At 36.1% G+C, this 24,046-nt stretch overlaps 1 protein-coding gene across 2 annotated transcripts in view; it reads left to right on the top strand.

The window, feature by feature from the left end:
- Nucleotides 1–24,046, top strand: part of PTPRM (protein tyrosine phosphatase receptor type M) — an 820,882-nt gene that overhangs the window by 296,577 nt on the left and 500,259 nt on the right. For both annotated transcript variants that reach the window (XM_054587385.1, XM_054587386.1), the window contains exon 3: nt 23,548–23,819. In XM_054587385.1, coding sequence (XP_054443360.1) covers nt 23,548–23,819 — 272 coding nt within the window. The remainder of the gene's footprint in view (nt 1–23,547; nt 23,820–24,046) is intronic.

Here is a 24,046-nt window from a genome sequence, read left to right as displayed (position 1 = left end):
ACTGTTTGGTGTGCATGTGTGTGGGTATGTGATGAACTTGACACTTGCGCTGAGCCTAGATCTGCTGAGATTATTAATGCTGTCCTTATGGTATTGAACAGGCTAAGTGTACTTACTCACTGAATGTGACTTAGTCTCTGAATAATTTCACATTCATTTGACTACAATAAGAAAAAATTCCTCTTTCATTAAATATAGAATCATGATATGTGTAGCCCGAGGCCTTGGTGTACAACAGGCTTGGATAAATTACCTGGGGATTAGGGAGGCCTACAACCTCTCTAAGTATATTAGGTTATCAAAAGTCACCAAAGTAAAAACTGGCCAGAAAAAATGAATCATGCACATATGTACTTGTTCAGGCATATTTCTGTGGAAACTCTGTTCACCTTCCTACTATAGTCATACTTATCTTTTTGTCTTTTGGTTAGTACTGGGGAAAAGTTTGGCAATAGCATAAGGCATCAGAATTTCACCACCCTTTTATGTAAGTGTGTGTGGGTTTGAGATGGTTTCATATGGATAGACATGTGATGAGGTTTTACACTTTTTAAATTTTTAAGCTACCCTAAGTAAGAAATTACCTTTCCTAAAAGAGCTAGTTAGGGACAATTATTAAATCAATGGCTGTTTTAGGAGTTCTGACTTCTCTAAGCGTGTTCTAATGCAAATATTTATTGGATGATTTTTATGGTTTAAGTATAGCTGATATTTTTGTTTTCCTACAACTGGTAACCTTTTATGGCTGTGGATTTATGAACACTTCTAGTTAAAATCTTACTGGTACTTAAAAGAAATTGTTTCTAACTCTTGATTTACTCATGTCATAATTATTTGCCTTCCTCTCTACTAGTTGTGGATTTCTACATATACACACTTAAGGAAGACTTCAGATTATTAATATCCTGATACCCATGCCCAGATTTGTTCAGGGTTGTATAATAATTTTGTGACAAGGTGGGCCTGGAACGGAAGACTGAATATTTCAGCCAAATTATGCTTTTAGCACTACCCACTGCTAGGGAACAAGCTAAGAGAATCGGATGTTATTCATCCAATGATTATTCCACCTGTACTACATTCTTGGCACTGTGGCCAATGTAATAGAAATAGAGGGTGAAAGACAAGACCTCTGCTCTTGAGGCATACTGACAAGCAGTGCAAGCTGGTAAGTGCTTGTAGGGGCTGTTGTGGGAACTGTGTGGCACCAGGTGGGAAGAGCAGATGAATTATGAGACTCCATGAGACTCATCCAGAGGGTGCTATGGGAAAAGAATAGGAGTTCTTCAGGAAGATTGGGGTAGAGATAAAAGGAAGAAACAAGATGTACGTGGCCTTGGACGTGTAGTATGTTAGGCAATGATAAATAATTTTTGTTGGTGGAACATAACATTTAAAGGAGGACTAGCAGAAGCTCAAGCTGGGTTGGGAAAGTAGAATATTGTACAAGAGATGATTTTTTCTTTGTTCATGTGTCTCAAGCATAAATAACTTTTCTATCTGTATAAAGTGGAAATATATGTTATGGCCCTTCTGCTGAGTTTTGAAGCAAAAGAGTTTACATCATGTAAAACGGAGAATGTTCCAGAATGATATGTGCAAAATCTCATAGACGTGTGTGAGCAGGACACTTGGGGGATACTGTAGTGGTCTGTATTGTAACTTGGGAAGAGTGGATGGCCACAGAAAAATAGAAGCTAGGAAGGGAGGACCTGCTGATTACATACTAACACCACCTCTCTAGCACCAGCTGTGTGTCCTGCAATAACGTTCACACTGGCTCTCACTCCCCAGAGTTAGCACAGACTCACAAATTAGGGGCAAAACCCTTTGATTCTGACACTAACTGTGCACAGTTAACATCACATCCCACAAGTAAAAGAACAAGCCCACATCACAAAAAATTGCCTTTACCTCAGGTCCTAGTTGTAAGTAGGGTCCCCAGGTCAGCCATACTTGTGTTCAACTTGGCTACAAATTTGAGGGTTCCCATGATCCCATTTCAGGTCCAATAATTCCTAGAATGACTCACAGAAAACACACTCTCTCTCTCTCTCTCTCTCTCTCTCTCTCTCTCTCTCTCTTCTTACAATTAGTTTTATTGTGAAGGATACAACTCAGGAACAGCAAAATGGAAAAAGTGATAGGGCAACGTTTGGGAGCAGTGTGGAAGGGCACAAAGAGCTTCCATGCCCTCTTCTCATAGGATGTGTCCAGACTTCTAATTGAAGTTTTGTTACATAAGAATGACTGATTAAACCATTGGCCGTGAAATTGAATTCAATTGCTAATCCCTCTGAAAATGTCAATCCTTTAATCAGGTGGTTTATCTTTCTGGTGACCAGCCTCCATCTAGAGGCTATCTTGGGGTCCCTCATTAATATCACAAATGCACTCCTGTCATTCAGAAAATTTCAAGAGTTTTTGAAGCTAGGGCAGAGACCAGATATATTATTTTTATCATACTAGTGATGAACTGTAGGTGCCATTCAGTAACAGTCTATATGCTCAGTGTAAAGATGGTCTGTGCATTTGCCAACAAAATATTAACATTTTATATATTATTGGTCAGCAGATTACTCCAAAATGAGATGTTCAAAGTCTTTCAATAAAACTTTTCCAGTTGAAGGTTATGATGGAAAAAGCAAATGCTATTTCTTGCCATTCTTTTTTAATGAAAGTGATATATGCTCTAAATCCAGTTTAAAATTGTATTTATGACTTTATCTCCTTAAAGAATAAAGCAGTCACCCTGTCAGGAATTCTTTAATTTGATGGCAGGAAGTTGCTTTGCACCAAAAGTTTTCACCCTGCACCTAGAACTGTTTTTTGAATGTCAGGTTTCAGGAAACTCTAGCCTTTTGGTATCAGTAATGGAGCAGTTATAAACACCTTTTGGGACCAGATGACTTGTAGCAGTCTAGAAAGGAGAATAACCTTTTACTTTGAGTCTTTTGGCTGGAGCTATTCAAAGCATGATGGAACTAGTTAATACTCCACATTCTATTAAGTAAGTTAATTTTCAGTGGAAAATTTTCTGGACACCTTTGTGAGGTTGTTTGCTTGGATGAGGCCAAGAACTGAGAAGACTCATAGGCAGCAGAAGGACCTGTGGGCCCATGAGTATCAGCTGACTTGGTGTCTGACCATATGTGGTTGTTCTATAAGCTCTAGCAACAACTAACATCAGGAATATTCTAAAAGCTAAGGGTCTAGTGTCTTCCCATAGACTAGAGATTGAGACATGTGAAGGTTAATCTTTGCCATGTCATCATTAAAGCTAATGTTCTGAAATTAAAAGTGAAACTGAAGTTTAAATTACAACACAGCATGGTGTCCTTACTATGAAGTTGTCTGGAGAGCTGAATTTTCTAGATGGCTGACAATGGACCTCCTTTACTACCAGGAATTACTTAACCACTTTTAGATGAAAATATTCTGAACTCTATTAGATGACAATTGTTCTGAACTTTTCTGCTTTGCTGAGCATAAACTGATGTGGTGTTGCTGGTAAGTGAATGTCCTCATGAAGAATCGCGAAGGTTTTCTCATAGTACTCCTGTAGATTAGTAGCTTACATATACCAACAACTTCAATACTTGAACTTGTCTTAACTGTCTATATTTTATAGCATCTTACCTTTTGGCAGCTCAGTTTCCTCACTGTTGTCTGCTTTTAGCAGTCTCTTCCCTTCTTGCAAATTTTTTAAGATTCAGAAACCAGGTAACTTAGTTTTTGTGTATATGTGAAGTTCAAACTCTGAGTCATCTGAATAAATGAATGGACTTGAGGAATTCTATTTGGCTGTTCAGGATTTTTTGTTTGTTTGTTTTGGTTTGATTTTGATTTATTTGAGTTTTTTCTTGTGTACTTATTATCTAGGACTTACCTTTTCATGTTGCTGATAAATAACTAAATTCTGAATAGATAGTACTCCATCCTCTTGTCTCTCTCTTTCACTGCCTACCAGCAGATATAAAGTCTGATAGATAGCTCTAAGCATTAAACAAACTGAGTTATTTTTATGTAAAAATATTACAAAAATTATTAAGTTTTTTCTGAACAATGTTTAAGTATTCTTTGTTTCTAGTTCAGTTTTCTCCTCTAGGTATGGAAGTAATTCTGCCTAATGAAAAGGTTTAAAGATAGCCTCTAAAATGTTCTCTGAAAGAACTGCCTCTCTCAGGCAGTTAACTCTCATGGGGGTAAAGCAGCTTTCAGACCCCTCACAGTAATGGTTAGTTTTAATGTATCTGACCTGTTTGTGTTCCAAGTGGGAGTTCAACGCCCTGGAAGATCACTTATGGCAGCAATGCAGCTCTTGAAATAAGTTTTATAAAAGCAAATCATCACGCTGTAAAGTATAAAGCATTTTAATACTTCTGGAAGAACTCAGTGCTTTCCTTGGAAAGACATACTGTGATTCCTAAAGCAGCTGTGGAAATGCTGCTCTTTGTGCAGTCAAATCACATCTTGATTTCAGTTGTTAACACTGGTTAATCATTCTAAAGTTTGCGCAGTGAATAAAGTGAAGCACAAGTATTCCTCCCTCCTTGTATTTGTATGGGGCTTTAAAATTCTCAGTGATGGACCAGTTGAGTTCTTAATTTACCCTGACAATAATGCTAACATTGCATTAGCCTCTCTTTTCTGCAGTACTTCTCTTAATGCTTCTGTAGGTATCTGACACACACTTGTAACTTTGCATTCTAATTTTTTTTTATTTTATGGTGCCTACCCTGTTAGACTTGAAGCATCTGAAGGGCCATGACCTGTCTTCCTCATGACCAATATAAGTGTCTTTTTACCTCATAAATGTTTTGTGAATGAAAAAAATGATAAACCCATAATCAGTTTTCCTTCCACTGCTGGCCTGGCTAATTACTCATTCTGGGAGAATCAGCTTAGAGATCACTTCCTCTAAAGTCATCACTAACATCCATCTCCCTGAGTTAGCCTTAATGCCCCCTTCCTCTATGCCCTAAGTGTCTGCTGGAATAGCTCCATTACTGCTCACACAATTGGAATATAGTTATTGGCCTCCCTCACTAGAATTAAGAATGGGTCTTGAGTCTTACTGCAGTTTGAATCAGTGGTGCCTGCAGCAGTCCATGCACATAGTAGTTACTCCACACATGTTTATAGATTGAAGGTGTGAAAGAAGATAAGGTTGTAATTATAGGTTGGTAAGACCTTGAATGCCTTGCTCAGAAATTTGGAATGAACCTTGGAGGTACTTGCACAATACATAAAGTTTGTTCTTTCTTCCTAGTGTGTTAATTACATAAATGATAAAGAAGAATTAATGAAAAAATACCCCTACCAGTAAGATATATAAAGTGATTTTAAAATACATTCATTACCACTTCTTGTTTCTAATGAACTCCGGTACTTTATTCAGCAACTGTGTGAGTGCCTGACATATGCCAAGTAGCAAGCAAGGTTGGGGATATAGAGGCACAGTATTTACTGTGTTGCTTTTTTGTCAGTAAAATTCAATTGCCAGAATAATTTGGAATCACTGTCCTTCTGCATCATTTGGGCTAAAAATCATATTGGACACCATCACCTTCGTAGCCTCTTAATATCTAGACATAAAATTCTTCAATTTTAATTCGACATGGCCCTTTTGTCCTTCCTCTCTTCTCCAATATTGCTGCCCTTGATCGGTCTACTAGTCCTAATATTCCCCCTGTGTGTTAACATAAAAATTATATGATTGTGCATTCGTACTTATGTTGCTTTGTTATTCTATTCGGTGTGTTTTTGTCTACATGGTCTTTTTCTCCATGTGGATTGAGAGCAATGCCTAGTATGAATTACTTACAAAAATGTTGGTTAAATGAAAGAGAAATCAGCCTTTATTAAAAATATCTGCAATAATCAGTATTTTTCTTTTCTGCATTTTTCCCCATTTCATTACTGGAAGCCATGAATGTTTTAATTGTACAGTAATGAATGATTCTTGTGGTGACTCTTGATAAAGATATGTGAAAAGAGGACCCCTTGTTGAGGAAGAAAACGCAGGGTACTCCACATCATCGAGCACCTCTGTAATTCATCACAAATGTTTCTAACCCCCAGGTTACATTAGCACTTAGAGGATAATGTTGTCTTCTCTAGGGTTGTATAAGCTAAGAAAATAGGACATCTGCTTTTTAATAATTTGACCTTAAATTTTATTTTTTAACAAAAAGTACAAGTGTTGTTACATCATTTTACTGCATTAGGAAACATCAAAAATAAACAGTATCCTCTGGGCTTCTGAAGAGATCCAGGGGTTGATCTAATTGTTTATACTATATTAAATGTCTCATTTAAAATGCATGTTTTTCAGTGACCTTGGTAGTTTTTAAATAGGTTTATTCTCATCTCCTTTGTACATTGTCATTATTTTGTTTACTTGAGAAAAATAATAAAATTAATTTTGGCTCCACATTTTTGACTTAAGCATAGTGGGTTTTAATTTTTTTATCTTAAGTAAGAGACTAGCTCTGTGATTGAGAATAAACTAATTTTTTTAAGAAGTTGTCATTCAAAGCTGAAGATGACCCTAAAAGCTTCTAGTATATTTTTTGTTCCTCTATTTTTAAAGTTCTCCAGAGAGCATATGCCACAAATATTTGATTATCTGCCTTTGTGATGTGTTATGAAATCTTGATTATATGTTGGGTTAAAACATTAACCCTAGAATGAGACTGATTGGATTATAGCTCTAGTTTTCTGTGTGGCTTTGGGGAAGATTTTTAACTTTAACCCTTCTTTGAAATGATCATAATACATGTTTCAATGGGTTCTTGAGGGGAACAAATAAGAGATATAAAGCACTTAATGGAGAGTAGCACATAGCAAATAGTCGCTAAATACGCAGTGACAATAGCAGGAGTAACATGAATAGGAAGTCATGATGATTGTCCATGCTTAAAACAGAGAGGGCTTGACAATAGCTTCCTCCGAGCCCCAGCCCACTTTCAGCTAACCAATCTGCTATTCTCTGAAGTTACAGGCCCACTTTGTGTAAACCACTGACTATTTATCATTAATAAATAAAAAATTACTATTTTCATATCTGAAGCAGTTTTTAGTACTTATATCCAGTGACTCAAAAACACTGGACAATTAAAAATACATATAGTGTTTGTTAAACAACCTGACTTGTAAGACTTTATTCTGCAGAAATAAAAATATCAGTGCGTTCACATGGATGTTTATTGAGTATACTTGTGTAGTAGCACATATTAGAGTGTTGAACTGGGTTCATCTGTCTATTTTGGCTGAAAGAGTTGTCCATGTTATAATATTAGTTAAGGGGCAAAACCACAGAGGAACATGTTAGATTGTTATTCTTCGAAAAACATGGGAAATGGCTAAAAAATACTTCATATATGTGAATATATGTTTGCATGTGCATAAAGAAGGGTTTTGAAGGAAATACACTATTATCTCAGTGGGATAAGTTTGTGGGTGTTTGAGAATGGAGAAGAAGGGGTTAATTTTTCCTTTGAAACCTTTTTTTTTTATTTTTCATTGTGGAATATATTATTTTTAAAAAGTAAAGGAAAAAGTTAAAGTGCAGAGAAAGAAAGAATTGGGCCTATGTGTAAAAGGGAAAAGCCTGCAAGGATGTTTAAAATTTGGTTATTTAGTTCTTTGCTGTTATAAAAGCTAATATATAGAATTTTCCCTGGAATTTCTCTAAGTACAGTTATTTTCCTTGTAAGCAGATCAAGTCATCATCAAGTGAGGACATTTTGAGAAAAGCTTAACAAAATTCAGTCATTTAAATTGCTTAAAACTTAAGCTATGTGGAGTTGACTTAAAAGGGAAAATAAACATACTAGAGACCAGGAAAATACAAACCTTTTCAGAATTTTATTAACAATGAGAGAGATTTTTTTAAACCTTAGGTCTTATAAAAATGTAAGAATATATACTATATTCTGAAGGGAAAAAAAACAGCTATAAAATACATAGTGGAACTTCTGTGAAAGTAATTTTCTACTCAACCAAGCTTAGAGATAGAGTGATAGGATAATATATGTGCATGTTTCTAGACCTACCTAATAGGCTAAATCAAGATGTATTGAATTGATGACATAGAGACAAAAAGAACAATTCAGAGGATCACCCATCCAGAAGCTGGTTCTTTGAAAAGATAAATAAAATTGACAAGCCTTTAAGCAGACTCATCAAGAATAAAAGGGAGAGGACCCAAATTAATAATATCAGAAATGAAAGAGGAGAAATAACAACTGATACCACAGAAATACAAATGATCATCAGAAATTATTATGAACAATTAGATGCCAAGAAATTTGAAAATCTTGATGAAATGGACAAATATTTAGAAAAGTATAATCTTCCAACACTGAAGGAGGAAGAAACAGAAAGCTTGAACAGACTGATAACAGCTGGGGAAATTGAAGCAGTCATCAAGAAACTCCCAGCACACAAAAGCCCAGGGCCAGATGGTTTCCCAGGAGAATTTTACAAAACATTTAAGGAAGAGCTAACCCCTGTCCTTCTCAGACTATTCCAAAAAATCCAAGAGGAGGGAAGACTCCCAGACTGTTTCTATGAGGCCAGCATCACCCTGATCCCAAAGCTGGATAAAGACCCTACCAAGAAAGAAAACTACAGGCCAATTTCGCTGATGAACATAGATGTTAAAATCCTCAAAAAATATTGGCAAACCGCATCCAGCAATACATCAAGAAGATTATTCACCACGATCAAGTGGGATTCATCCCAGGGACGCAGGGATGGTTCAATATACGCAAATCAGTAAACGTGATACATCACATAAATAAAAGACAAGAACCACATGATCATCTCGATAGATGCAGAAAACGCATTTGATAAGGTACAGCACCCATTTATGATCAAAACACTCAGCAAAATGGGAATAAATGGGGCATTCCTCAACGTAATAAAGGCCATATATGAAAAACCTACAGCTAATATCATACTCAACGGGCAAAAACTGAAAGCTTTCCCACTAAGATTGGGAACACGACAAGGATGTCCGCTCTCACCGCTTCTTTTCAACATCGTATTGGAAGTCCTAGCCACAGCGGTCAGACAAGAGAAAGAGATAAAAGGCATCCAAATAGGAAAGAAGGAAGTAAAACTATCATTGTTTGCAGATGACATGAGAGTGTACGTAGAGAACCCTGTAGCCTATACCAAAAAACTCCTCAACCTAATAAGTGAATTTGGCAAAATAGCAGGATACAAAGTCAACATTCAGAAATCAAAGGCGTTTTTGTACACCAGCAATGCTATAGAAGAAGAAGAAATCAGAAAAAAAATACCATTCGAGATAGCAAGAAAAAAGATTAAGTACCTAGGCATAAATTTAACCAAAGACGTAAAAGACCTGTATGCAGAAAACTATACAACATTGAAAAAAGAAATTAAGGAAGACACAAATAAATGGTAGCATATACCGTGCTCATGGATTGGAAGAATTAATATCCTCAAAATTTCCATACTACCCAAAGCAATTTATAGATTCAACGCAATCCCTATTAAGATACCAATGACATATTTCACAGAAATAGAACAGACATTTCAAAAATTTATATGGAACCATAAACGACCCCGAATAGCCGCAGCAATTTTGAGAAAGAAACACAAAGTAGGAGGGATCACAATACCGGACATCAAACTCTACTACAAAGCCACCATACTCAAAACAATTTGGTACTGGCACAAGAACAGACCCATAGACCAGTGGAACAGAATAGAAAGCCCAGAAATAAGCCCAGATCTCTATGGGCATCTAATATTTGACAAAGGGGGCAGAAGCATAAAATGGAGCAATAACAGCCTCTTCAACAAATGGTGTTGGGAGAGCTGGACGGCTACATGCAAAAAATTGAAATTGGATCATCAGCTGACACCATACACAAAAATAAACTCAAGATGGATGAAAGACTTAAATATAAGTTGCAACACCATCAAAGTCCTAGAGGAGAACATTGTCAGGAAACTCTCAGATATCCCACGCAGCAATTTTTTCACTGATATGTCTCCTAAAACAAGGGACATAAAGGAAAGAATAAACAAGTGGGACCTCATAAAAATAAGAAGCTTCTGCACGGCTAAAGAAAACATCAGCAAAATGAAAAGGGAGCCAACCATATGGGAAAATATATTCACTAATGATACATCAGATAGAGGTTTGATCTCCAAGATATATAAAGAACTCACTCGACTCTACTCCAAGAAGACAAACGATCCAATCAAAAAATGGGCAAAGGACCTGGGCAGGTGCTTTTCTAAGGAGGAGATACAGAGGGCCCAGAGGCATTTGAAAGGATGCTCAGCATCACTAGCCATCAGAGGAATGCAGATCAAAACCACCATGAGGTACCACCTCACACCGGTCAGAATGGCCATCATCAACAGATCCACAAACAACAGGTGCTGGCGAGGCTGTGGAGAAAAGGGAACCCTAGTACCCTGTTGGTGGGAATGCAGACTGGTGCAGCCATTGTGGAAAACAGTGTGGAATTTCCTCAAAAAGCTGAAAATGGAACTGCCTTTTGATCCAGCGATTCCCCTGCTGGGACTATACCCTAAGAACACCAAAACGCCAATACAAAAGAACCTATGCACCGCAATGTTCATAGCAGCACAATTTACAATAGCCAAGTGTTGGAAGCAACCTAAGTGTCCATCAGTAGATGATTGGATCAAAAAATGATGGTACATATACACAATGGAATAGTACGCAGCAGAAAGGAAAAGAGAACTACTAAACTTCGCGACAGCATGGATGAAACTGGAGAGCATCATGCTAAGCGAAATAAGCCAGGGGGCGAAAGACAAATACCATATGATCTCACCTATAAGCGGAACCTAACCAACAATTTAAAGATGCAAGGAAAATATGACAAGCAACAAGATGTATTGAATTGTACTTTTTTAATTAAACTATAACTCGTACAGGTTAAAAATAGTAAGAAAAAGAGAAAATCAAAAGCTTCACTCATAAATTCTTCATGAATAATAATTGAAATATCTAACAGTGGATAATCTGTTCAATATATTATGGTATATCTAAGGATATTACTGATACTTACGGAACATTTTTGGTAACATGCATCATTTTCATCAAAGACCTGAGCTTTATCATCCTTACTTGTTTTTTCAGTAAATTTGTTTGTAAAATCAATTCTCTCTCTCTCTTCCTCTACATGTATGTATATGTCTATATATGCGTATAAATGTAAATATATGTGCATATATGTGAATGTGTATAATTCACAAAGTTTATATTGATAGTTGATTTTTAAAAAGTTAGTTTAGGTCAAATTAAACTTTCAAATCTTTTATCCTTTTTTTAAAGGATATTCTTCTGGAAAGATGTTAATTTTCTGTAATGCATTTTCAGTGCGATAACATGAACCAAAATTCAGCCCATTTAGATACTGTTAGTTTTCAAAAATTTTATTATTTAAAAGTTTAATTATGTAAATGTTCAAGTCCGGAAGGGTAAAGAGCATACTTTTGTGTTCTTATTACTTAGATTCAACCAAGTATTGTTAGCTTTTGCTGCATAACACACTGTCCCCAAACTCGGTGTCTTGAAATAATACCCATAGCTGACAATTCTGTGTGTCAACAGTTTGGGCTGGGCTTAATAGCATGGTTCTGCTGATGTAGCCCAAGTGTGGCTCTGCTTGCCTAAGGCTCCTTCATAGACCACCAGTCAGCTGTAGGATCAGGTGGGAAAGCTTATCGTTGCTTCACAGGTCCACCATCCCCCAGAAGGCTAGTAAGGACTTGTTTACCTGGTAGTAAGCAAGTTTTACTCTTTCTTCTGGCAGCCTTAGGTTTATTTATCAGAATTAAATTTTATGTATTTCTATACATCTTTGTGTGTGTGTGTGTGCGTGCACACGCATGCGCACGTGTGTATCCACTTAAAAGGATATAATGTTCTTAAGTTGTCTTACTGATACGCTGCCTCATAAACTGAGAAGAAGCATGGTGTCATGCTTAAGAGCACAGACTCTGAGCCAGTCTGCAAGGGAATCATATCTCATCTTGACCACTTACTAGCTGAATGACCTTGAAAAGTAACTTAACCTCTCTGTTACACAGCTTTCTCATCCTCTGTAACAATTAAAAGAATGTCACTTAGAAAAATGTCTGGTACATATTAAATATTATATATATGTTAGCTATTGTTATTTCTCATATTACTAGTAATATATTTACCTATTAAACTACTTGAAAGTTTTAAATAATTTTGTAACTACAATTAACAGCTCTCACAGTCACCATTAATTATTGTAACATTTTACTCTTACAATAAAAAAGTACATTCATAATTCAGTAGACTTGGTAAATTTTTAACATTGAATTACATTAGATTTTTCACCCTTAGTTGAATCTAAAATGATTATGTATAGTATCTGAAAATTAATCTTTATATATTTAAATAAATCCAAATGACATACCTGGTTTGGATTACTGACCTTGTTATGCTGAACAGGTATCTAACCTATATAATCACATTATTATTGATACACATAACTATGGGGATGCCAGAAATTACCTAGATGTGGACATCCAACTATTTCATTTTCTTAAGCTAAGGCCAAATACATTTGGATAACAACCAGGGCTAAGGCTTAATTTTGACACATGGTCACAATGTACCAGGCAGTCTTCTAAGAAGCGTTCTGCAATAGCCTCTTTGAGATGGGTACAATTTTATACCCACTTCTAATAGATATCTGTGTCAAGATACAAAAGCAAGCTGCCTGGCTGCAGAGCCCCAGCTCTTCATGCCAGCTCTGGGAGCCTGTGTCCTGCCTCACCCCAGGATATTGATTCCCACTCTAGTCCATGTAGCCCTTAGAACATCTTTCAAAGCAGGCATTCTTCTTTTATTACTTTAGAGATGAATCAATAAGGTTTAGAGTGATCTTCATCAGGTCCTAAGTAATTTCTCTAGGTGAGGTTTCCCTCCCAGCCTGCTGTAGAGTGGCAAAGAGCGTGATTCTCTTTATGGTCTTTACTATTAAATGCTGTAATAAATTGCCATGCTTCCCTCCTGAATACGTGAAGGAATTTCACCAGAACCTCACAAACGTTTGGTTTTGAAATTTTTACATATTTAAGAAATGCACTCATGTTTAAAACTGTACCTGATGTTTGCTCTAATTTAAATTACTTGATTTAGTGGTGAAAATGAATATTTTCCCAAGCATCTCTTTACTAATTGTGTGTTTGTTAACACAAATTGCCTTTTCAGACCATTTGCTAATTATTTATTTGTATCTTAATTCATTCTCTGATTCATTAATCCAATAGATTCCTTAAATTCCAGACTGTTTTGAACATTAATAAATTTGATATTGTATTATATCATTAGTTTAATGTGGGGATCAGTTTAGTTTCTCCTACTGATTAACCTTGTTAAGTGTTTTTTTTATATAAAATAAAAACTTGGTCATTTTATTTTATTTTTTTATTACAGTTGACACTCAATATTATGTTAGTTTCAGGTATGCAGCATAGTAGTTAGACATTTATATAACTTATGAAGTGATCCCAATAACTCTAGTGCCCCTGCCGACACCGTATATAATTATTATTTCAATATTATTGATTATATTTCTATGCTGTACTTTACTGCCCATGAGTATTTTGTGAGTACCAATTTGTAATTCTTCACCTGTTCACCTTTTCACCCAGCTCCCGACCTCTCTCTCACCTGGCAACCAGCCGTTTGCTTTCCATGAGTCTGTTTCTGTTTTTTGTTGTTGTTGTTCTTTTCTTGTTGCTTTTTAGATTTCACATATAAGTGAAATTATATAGTATTATTTTCTCTGCCTGACTTATTTTACTTAGCATAATATTCTCTAGATCCATCCATGTTGTCGCCAATAGTAAGATTCCATTCTTTTTTATGGCCAAGTTATATTCCACTGTAGATATGTGTTACAGTTTTCTTTTTTATCATCTCATCTATTGATGGGTACTTTGGTTACTTCTATGTCTTGGCTATTGTAAATAATACTGCAATGAACATGGGGATACGTATATATCTTCAAATTAGTGTTTTCAATTTCTTCAAATAAAGACCCCAAACTGGGATTGCTAAGTCATATAGCAGTTTTATTTTTAATATTTTGAGGAAACTCCATACTGTTTTTCACAGTGGCTGCACCAGTCTGCATTGCCTCCAACAGTGCGCTAGGGTTCCCTTTTCTCCACATCCTTGTCAACACTTGTTGTTTGTTGATTTATTGATCATAGCCATTCTGACAGGTGTGAACTGATATCTCATTGTGGTTTTAATTTGTATTTCTCTGATGTTAGTGACATTGAGCATCTTTTCCTATGTCTGTTGGCCATCTGTATATCTTCTTTGGAGAAGTGTCTATTCAGGTCTTCTGACAATTATTTAATCAGATTGTTTGTCTTTTTGTGTTAAATTTGTGAGTTTCTTACATATTTTAAATATTAACCCCTTATTGGATATGTTATTAGCAAATATCTTCTCCTATTCCATAGATTGTATTTTTGTTTTGTTGATGGTTTTCTTTTCTTTACAAACACTTCTTAGGTTTTTAGTCCCACTTACATATTTTTCTTTGTTTTCCTTGCTCAAGGAGACATCTAAAAATATTGATAAGCAATCATTTATTATTACAACTCTCAGAAAAGTGGGACTAGAGGGAACATACTTCAACATGATAAGGCCATATGTGACAAACCCATAGCTAAAACCATATTCAACGGTGAAAAGCTAAAAAGTGTTTTCCTTAAGATCAGAAACAAGACAAGGATATCTACTTCCACTACTTTTATTCAGCATAGAATTAGAAGTCCTAGCTGCAACAATCAGACAAGAAAATGAAATAAAAGGCATCCAAATTGGAAAGGCATGATACTACATATAGAGAACCCTGAGGAGTCCACCAAAAAAAACTTTGAGAACTGATAAATGAATTCAGTAAAGTAGCAGGATACAAAATTAATACTCAGAAATTGGTGCATTTTTATGTACCAATAACAAACTATCAGAAAGAGGAATTAACAAAATAATCTAGTTAAGTTTTGATAATTCCTTCTTTCTGCATTTTGACCCAGCAATGCAACCTCTATATGGCTCTGGCTTCTGACCCCAGCCAGGCTAATGAAAACTCTTAAGCAAAATTTGTGGTTTCCTCCTCAGGAATATGGGGAGCTCACAATTAGGGACATTAACAGAACCCTTAGAGTTTTTAGGAGAATTATTTTTATGACAGAGCACCACTGCTATGCTTTTTACTAAGCTGAAAAAAAAAAGACCAAATGATACACTATTAAAATGTTTGTTTGATTTATACTTTGTATAAAAGCTAACTGTATAATTTTTCAAAGAAAGATATAATTTAACTGGTAGACTATCATCAGTTATATATGTGAAAAAGAAATAATCTCTAAATCAACATTAATTTAGGAAAAAAATAACTGGAAGCTCATGTTGTGATGACTTGTGTAATTCTGAGATTTAGAACAAAAACGAACTCATTTCTAAAGATGTCAAGCAATAAAAATCCTGACATAAGAAATTAATCAGTCTCTTAAGAATGTGTTAAACATTATACCTGTCACTCTCTATTGTTGTACTTGAACATTTCCTGAGATAGTTATTAATGTCATCAGATAGTTAAAAGGTTGTTTGCTTTACTGTTTATTCTTTACTTATAAATTACAAAACATGCACCTAATATTCTTTAGCTAAGTCACTGAAGCTATTTGTTGAGATGATGCACTGTAATATAGTTAGTTCTCATTAAAGCTTCACTTCTATTATGGAAGGGAGAGCACATCACTTTTCTCAATGGAACACCCAAGGTTTCTTCAGTTTTCCATGAATCTCTTCATTTCTTCTTAGTCTTATGAAACTGTGTTTGTGAAACTGTTTTTCTGAAGAGTTATTAGTTGACAGTTCTAAAAATCACAAATTTTATAGGCACTTCAAGTTGTAGTTATATAAATGTTGCCAAGTTTAATGGATCTCATTTGTTAATTTTGTGGGGGTTTTTTTCTATCTGTGCTGAATACCAAATATTTAAAATAGATAATACAGCTAATTAGTGAGATTCTTGCTGGAGGAATTGGTCCAAGTTTTTACTCTTTGTTGTTTTCAAAATGCCCAGCACATACAGGTGCTCAGATGAGCCCTGTCATGGCTAAAAGTGACTAGTTAGGGCGGATGAATGTATTTTGGTCAGCTCAGTATTTTTATGAATAATAAATAATGAAAATAACCATTCAGTTATGCTGTGAATCACTAAATTGACAGTGGTTATTTAATGTAACTATCTTAAAGCAAGTATTTTATTACCATTTCAGGTATATGAACTATGCTTATTAATAATTTTATAGCACTTAGATTGATATAGAATTCCCTCAGGAACAGAGTACATACACTAACTGGTATGACTTGTAAGAAGTCCTATGTCAGATGAGCCCATCAACTCTCTCCCAGTGAGAGCATCAACTGGACTCTTTAGGAGTGAGGTGGTAGAGAATGGTGTTACTTCTTTGGCCTCCTACTGTATTTTCATGAGCATATTAGGAACAAGGCAAAAATTGGTGCAACTAACAAATGGTCTTGCCCGGTAATTATTGAGAATACATAAGTAAGGCAAGAAGCCATAGAGCAATATAGAAATGGACATAGGACATTTAAGTGAAGAGACAAAATTTTTATTAGAGTTTTATTCTCTAGTGATTGTAAAAATAAGTATTATTTATACTAGGGTGAAATTTTTGAAAGGGGCACAGAAGAATCAGTAGCTTAAGAAGGATGTATGGCATCTGGTCTGCTGACCGTAAATGTGGCTATGGAGACCGCTGTTTGTTCAGGCTGAAACGCGTGCTAATAAGTATTTTTAAAGTGATAGTGGCACCTCCCCGCAGAGACTTTGTTCCCTTTGAGCTTTGGTCCCTGAGTTCATTTATTTCTCCACAGGTTTCATCTTCCCTGTTTCATGAAGTCTTTCATCAGAAGAGACATCTTTTTACGACCTTTGTTAGTACTGGCTGAGGGAGCAGGAGGAGGGATGAAACTTTGTATCTTGTTATTGGAGAGATGAGATCAGTTTGCAATTACAAAATAAAAATGAAAAGCTTTCTTACTAAGGAGGCAGAGCACACTTTAGACAGATCTTGTTGGTTTTGATTGTTGGGAAGGAGTTGCAGTATGACCTTTAAAGCACTCGTGGGCTGTGGATTCAACTGGGAGTCGCACCCAGCATTCATTTACTTATTAATGTTGCAGAATGAAGTAGGATAGAATAGGAAATACGAATATCATGTAGGTGCATGTGGTAAGAAGTATAGTAACACATTTTTTTCATGAAAATTAGTGTCTGAATATGTGTGTACATATGTAAGTATACACATGTAACATCATAAATGTATACTGAATTGCAGTATATAATATATTTGGTACTATATGAGTTACAGACAAAATGTTTGAAAAATACTGGTTTTAGAGAATTGCCTTTGGAGCTTAAATGTAAAAAATTCAAATTCCCTTTGCTCTATCAGATTCTTTTATTGGGACCCTTTGGTGAGTTAATTTTTCTCTGTATTTCTTCAAGTCATTCTTGTTGAGGAGAGTTAAGAAGATGGAGTATATGGAGCACCTGGCCTAGGCACTGGGTGGAACAGTTTACTCTCCTGTGTTTTCCCCTACTCCTTAAAAACAGCCAGGCTACGCAGTGATCCTGTGCGCCCTGGCCTACTGAGGTCTCTGCCTCTTCTCCTTGCTTGGAAGCCAGTTCTTCTCTGAATTCAGCGTCTCAGTGCTGCCTTTCCACTCATTCACTGTGATCGAGTTTGCCTCTTCTTTGTTTGTCTCCTTGCTTCCTATACTTCATCTTTGTTTTCTTCTACCACTTTCTATCATAGCCAAAGTGCCTGGCTTTATAGCCATTAATGTTGGGTTAAGAAAGCAGAGAATTTTTTTTTTCATTCCTTCCTTTCAGTTGACCTGTCTCAGTGTTCCTCATACACTGTTAAGAAAACAATATGTTTTGAGTCCCAAGAATGCTGTACTTCTATACACTGTGATCTGCAGATAAGAGGTGGTCCTTGAGCAGTACAGAAATCGAGAGCAAGTCTTTAGAAATTTTTAGAGAAATTTGGCAGAGTAATTTTGTTTATTTCCTCTAATAACAAATTTGTTCTAGCATTTTGCATGTGTTTTATTTCCTTTTTCTAAAAATCCATGTTTTCTATGCTTTATATAAGCTTGGTGTGAGATGCATCAGAACGTTTAAAAACTGCTCCTTTATCATAGATTGTTTGAGGAGCACTGCTGTAGATAAAAGTGGTGTACTTCATTAGGTCAGAAGAAGGTGCTCAAATAAATATTTCTTGATAAAAAAAAGAAGAACAAATGGCCATGTGAACTAGAGTCAGGGTATATGCTTGCAAAGATGGAACTTGTAAACTCTGTGTGTGACTTTTTGATCTTAACTTCATAAATCTGAAGGCATGGTCATGGAGAAACAAATGAAGATGAAACAACCAAAGAGAATGAAATGATCTGTATGCTTTTATTAAAACTAAGAGGCTTGAAAGGTAAATCTTATAATGGCTGTAAATTTCATAAAATCCTTCTCTGTCAGCCAAAGTAACACCACACATAATCCTCTCTTCCTACTAGATAGAAGATGGAAAATGGTCCCTTTTTTTGTTCTTAATTGTGCACAAAGTTTCTCAGATTTAGGAAGAGAATTCATACAGTTTCCTCAGCCTTTAAAAATCTAGAGTCTCTACCACACCAATGCAAATGTTAATGATTTGGTAGAAGGGAATAACTAATTATATGTAGTTATTGCTGCTGTCACAAACAATGACAGAAGATAGTCTAATCAAAACCACTTGCCAGTGGATATGATTAAGCTAAATTTAATTCACCCAAAGATTCAAGAATGCGAACATTGCATGTTCTCATAGCAGAGTTTTCCTTTTCAAAAAGATGAAAGTAATTATTCTTAACAACCTTCCAAGTTTTCATGGAAAGACTGTCCCTTTTGAAGCTGACTGTATTACGTGGAGCTTTTTTCATTTTCTCGTGATGTTATATTCTCTTCTTCCATACTAGTGATTTAAGAGAATTGTTATCTAAGCACAAACAGATTTTCTATGCTAATTTGAATTCTGATTTCTTTTATTTTTTTGCCCAGTTGGAATGTTTTTTGTAGGGGAAAAAGTTGAGGTAAGAAAATACTTACCAAGGGAGGCCCAATTACTCTTTGAGAATTCATTTCCTCACAGTCAAAACATTGAAGTAGAAGGTAAAATTTAAACAGTCAACCATATGGGGATATTTTAAAAAACAGACTTAGTCTAAAATTGAATATAAATGTTTTGAATTTTTTAAACATCCGGCTGGTGAGTTGACTTTACTTTCATAGCAAATAGGTGATAAATTCAAACAATTAAAAGACATCTCTTCCTTCCCACTTCCCTTTCTTTATGCACAGCTATGAAGTTACCTGAGGATTTGGGGTTGCTAGACTATGCTAACCATGAAAGTTCATACTTTATTTTGTAAACTCACTATAAGACAATAGCGCCCTACTGCCAGGAAATACTATGCTGGCTGAAACGTCTTATCCTATACTTTGAAACCACGAAGTAAATTCTCATGGTTACACAGGAATAAAGCCCCTCTTCCCAAAGCTTTAATGTTAGGGCCAGGATTGAGATCAATGCTCAATTCGTTGAGTTGTGTAATACTTTAATACTAATGGTCCTCCTCTTATCAAGAAAGGAAACTTAAAATTATCACTTAGGTAAATAGGATAGGATCAGGGAGGTTGTGAAGTGGACAGGTGGCAATCTATAGAGCTAACTTGTAAAGAATTGCAGAAATTTTAAAGAAATTATGCATGTAGGAGATATGAGGAAACAAAATAATCATAATAATAATTACAAACAGTTTTTAAGCTTTTGCTGTATGGTAAACACTGAGCAAAGTCAGTGCCTTTATATGCACTGACTGTGGGGACTGCATAGAAATACCAATTGGAAGACTCTGGAGGAATAAAGAAAGGGTTCCTCTCAGGGGAATGTCCCAGGAAACAGCTTTACAGTGAAGAGAGACTTTTCCTCTAAAAAGTTGTGTGTGTGGACATCAGAGTGATGCTCAGTTGATTTCTGGACAGTGGGAGGAGGGGTAACATGCCCGTGACTCTGGAGACAGTCCAGACGGAGTTGCTTTTTCAGGGCCAGAACAAGTGAAGGAGGGAGACAGTGTAGGTAGAGCAGATGTGTCCACCAATACTACACATGTGTAATTGGAACATCTCTAATTTCACTAAATCATACACAATGGTAGGTTTCGTGAGAGAAATGGGGTTGGAACAGACCAATCACAATCTATGCAGTTCCATAGTCAGAGAACCAATAAAACCAGTAGCAACCCTAATCAAAACACTGGCTCCATTAACTCCCACCTGGCATTTAAAATCCCAGGGAATCCATCCGTAGCCCTGTACCCTAGGTCCCCAGCCTCCTCCTTCTCACTAACAGGTTCTCGAAGTCATTCCCTTCTAATAGAGACCACTTTCTCTGCCAACTTAAAAACATGATCCAGAGTTTGTCTTCATCAGTCCGTGTTCTTTCCTTTTATACTCAGGAGGGGAGAAGAGGCTCCACAGTTCCTTTATCTGTTCTTACAGCTTCCCAGACAGCTTAAAAGGGGAGAGGAGACAGGACTGGCTCTGGAAACCATAAACAACGTCTTGCCACGTCTTAGACTAAGCAAAGGCATTTCTGCAGGATCTTCAGCTTTGTTTAAAAGTTATCACATAGCCTCTTATTTAAGAAAAAAATTTGCCCCATCACTCTAAAACTTAATGTCTTAAAAAATAAAATCACACATAAGCCAAAAGGGCTTCTGTGTTACCTGACTGTCACTCCCCTTTTTGCTAAACCTGTTTGAGCTGATCTGATTACAGAAGCGCGCCTTGTAACAAAACAGACTGGATACTGTCTCAGAGAGGAAAATGGAGTATAAAAATTGGAATCATTTGCATATGTAACTTAGAATGTCTCTTTGACCTTAACATAAAGAATTCTGTATATTTTCAACAGCTCAAAAAGCTGCCAGAGCATTTTGTGCTGGGATGGAGCAATGAAGTATTAGAGGATACGTAAACAGTGTTTTAGGGAATCCTGGAGATTTCCTGAACAGGATGGTAGGAAGTTACCAAGTTTATACCAACCTGTGAAAAGGGACTCCTCTGTTTCAGCATCACCCAAGCATCCAAACTAGACTTCACAGGTTTTGGTAAACACAGGCTTTTGCTGTCCTTCACATATTGTTATGTTTGCCATCCATGGTTGCTCAAGTTTAATTGATGGAAACATTGCAATAAATTATATTGCCAGTGGGGCAATACTAAAGGTTTCGGTGATTCAGAGTTGGCCTCAAGGCCAAGTCATGCCTCGGTGTACATGGTAGCTATATTGCAGGTAACAGAACTCTAAATATGGGGGGGGAAATCTGCTTATATTTTACCAAGAGCAAAAAAGTACAGTTTTAACTAATGTTATAAATACCAAAAGCCTGCTTTCAATTTCTTACGGAGTTGGTCAACCCTGTGTATCTCAAAGATTTTTTTTTACATTTTGTAGTATATAGTTAACCCAAATCATTTCAATGGCATTCTCTTGCCACTTGTTCCCTTTCTTTGTCCCCACCTCTTTCTTAAATCATGTTTCAGTTTTTCCTTATTACTGGAATATATGTTCCATAGATAACCCTTCTGTTGTGGCTTGGCTTTCATATTTATAGGTGCATAACATCTCTTGAAAAACTGCTCCATTTTCAAATAACTGCTGTAGTTTCCCTCTACTGTTGTGAAGGGTTTTGTTTTGTTTTGTTTTGTTTTCAAATATGCTCAGACAGCACACAAAGGAACACGAGGTTGTTGGAGTGTGGCAGGATGTGTACTGGGCTGAAACTCAGAGGCCCAAAGTTCTGGTTTGGCCACTAAGTCATCCTAAAATCTGGATAAGCTGCTTCCTAATTGCTCTGTGAGACAATTCCTATTTATCTTAAATGGTGCTAACACTAGCTCATCTTATATAGGGACACTGCTAGGGTAACAGCCATGAGCAAACATTTTCTAATACTGCTCTCTTTACAATAGCCTATTAATTTATAAAGAAATTACCTACATTTGTTTTCTTATTTAGTCCTGATAATTCTCTGGTAGTCTTCTCATTTTGCTGTTTAGGAAATTACAGTTTGTATACAAGATAAAAATTCCACACTTTCTCTAGTAGTGTACATGTATGTTTATACATATGAGTGGTATATACTAAAATATACATATACACACAAATATACATACACACACACCTCCTTGAAAATTATGGTTCACAAGAAGGAGAGTTTTAAAAGGAACACTCAAGGGTAATAGTCTCCTCACCTAGTAGAAATCATGAGTTCAATCACATTTGAATAGTATTTTATTTGTCATCTTTATATGCCAAGTTTAGCTATTCCTTCTCAGAGTGTCAGTACATTTTTCTGTCTGCAAAAGATGACTTATGATGACTTATTTCTCCTTTCATTTTAGAACATTTTTGCTTTTATCCTTCTTTACATGGTATATAAAACTCATGTAATTATTTTAGTTGCCATTTCTGCTTATCTTAAACTTGGGGATGACCCAAGGGGCGCAGCTGATGTGAGAGTATCTGGTAAGCTTGATTCCATGTGGAAACACTTCCGTGGGTGCATTAGTGCCATGGACATAAAGGCAGAAAAAAACTCAAGGAAACTTCTGAAAATGACCTCCTCCAGTTGGAGAAGAGTTGCCTCAGTATGCCCAGTCCTGAAACACCCCTATTACCAAGAAGTCAGCTGTTACAGCAATGGGGGAGGGGCAGTGGGGCTGAACTGCAAGAATTTTATCATATCGACTCTAAGGAACATCATAGAGCTAATAAAGTTTTCTAAGATTCCACAAATCAGACCAGTCTGTTATTTTTCTTTAGGTTATGTAAGAATCTGAAAATGGGCCTGATTACCAAATGGTGGTCCCTTTATAGCGTAGTGCTCTTTAGTAGAACTTTCTGAGATGATGGAAAGCTTAGATAGTTCTGCTGCCTAATATGAGACAACTAGCCACATGTGGCTATTGAATACTTGAAATGTGTTTAGTGTGACTGAGGAACTAAACTTCTAGTGTTATTGAATTTTAATTAGTTTTAATTTAAATAGCCACCTTTGGCTTGTGACTACCACATTGTTCAGTGTATGCCTGTAAATTTTATATATTTCTGTTACTTAGGAGGCTAATTGCAGTGAAATTAAAGGATTTCCCATTCACTGCTCTTGAGAATACTTTTGGGATGAAAGTGTATGAAAGAGATGGGATTTTCAAAGCTGAAATATTTGTGGAATTTCAAGGTCAACCCATATAATGATGGTATCTTTTCACAAGTGACCAGAAAGCTGTGTTTCACACTGACTCTTCCTTGATTTTCTTTTCACAGGTTCTTTCATGTTGGTGAACACATCTGGGAGATCTGAGGGACAGAGAGCCCAACTCCTCTTACCTCAACTTAAAGAAAATGATACTCACTGCATTGATTTTCACTATTTTGTATCCAGCAAGAGTAATTCTGCTCCTGGGTTACTCAATGTCTATGTGAAGGTCAATAATGGGCCTTTGGGGAATCCTATCTGGAATGTATCTGGAGACCCAACACGTACATGGAACAGGGCAGAACTGGCCATTAGTACTTTCTGGCCCAACTTTTATCAGGTATGCTGTTTGTTTTCATCTCTTGTTACGATTCCTCCTCTAACTTCTAAAAATCTAGTTTTCTGTTATATAAACAGAGAATGTATAAGAAGTGTTTGGTTTTTTTTTTTTATACCAATGTGAGGGAAGTTTATGCTATTTGATAGCGAGTATAGTTAGGCTTTGTTTGTAGCATTACCTTGAGAAAAGAGTAAAAGACACAATTCAAACTTGTTTGCATATATATT

The sequence above is a fragment of the Pteronotus mesoamericanus genome, unplaced genomic scaffold (assembly GCF_021234165.1).
Source record: "Pteronotus mesoamericanus isolate MK-2021 breed Mesoamerican mustached bat unplaced genomic scaffold, CSHL_Meso_final scaffold_118, whole genome shotgun sequence".
Taxonomy (NCBI): domain Eukaryota; kingdom Metazoa; phylum Chordata; class Mammalia; order Chiroptera; family Mormoopidae; genus Pteronotus; species Pteronotus mesoamericanus.
The sequence above is the reverse complement of the archived record's forward strand: the minus strand, read 5'-3'. Positions and strand labels throughout refer to the sequence as shown.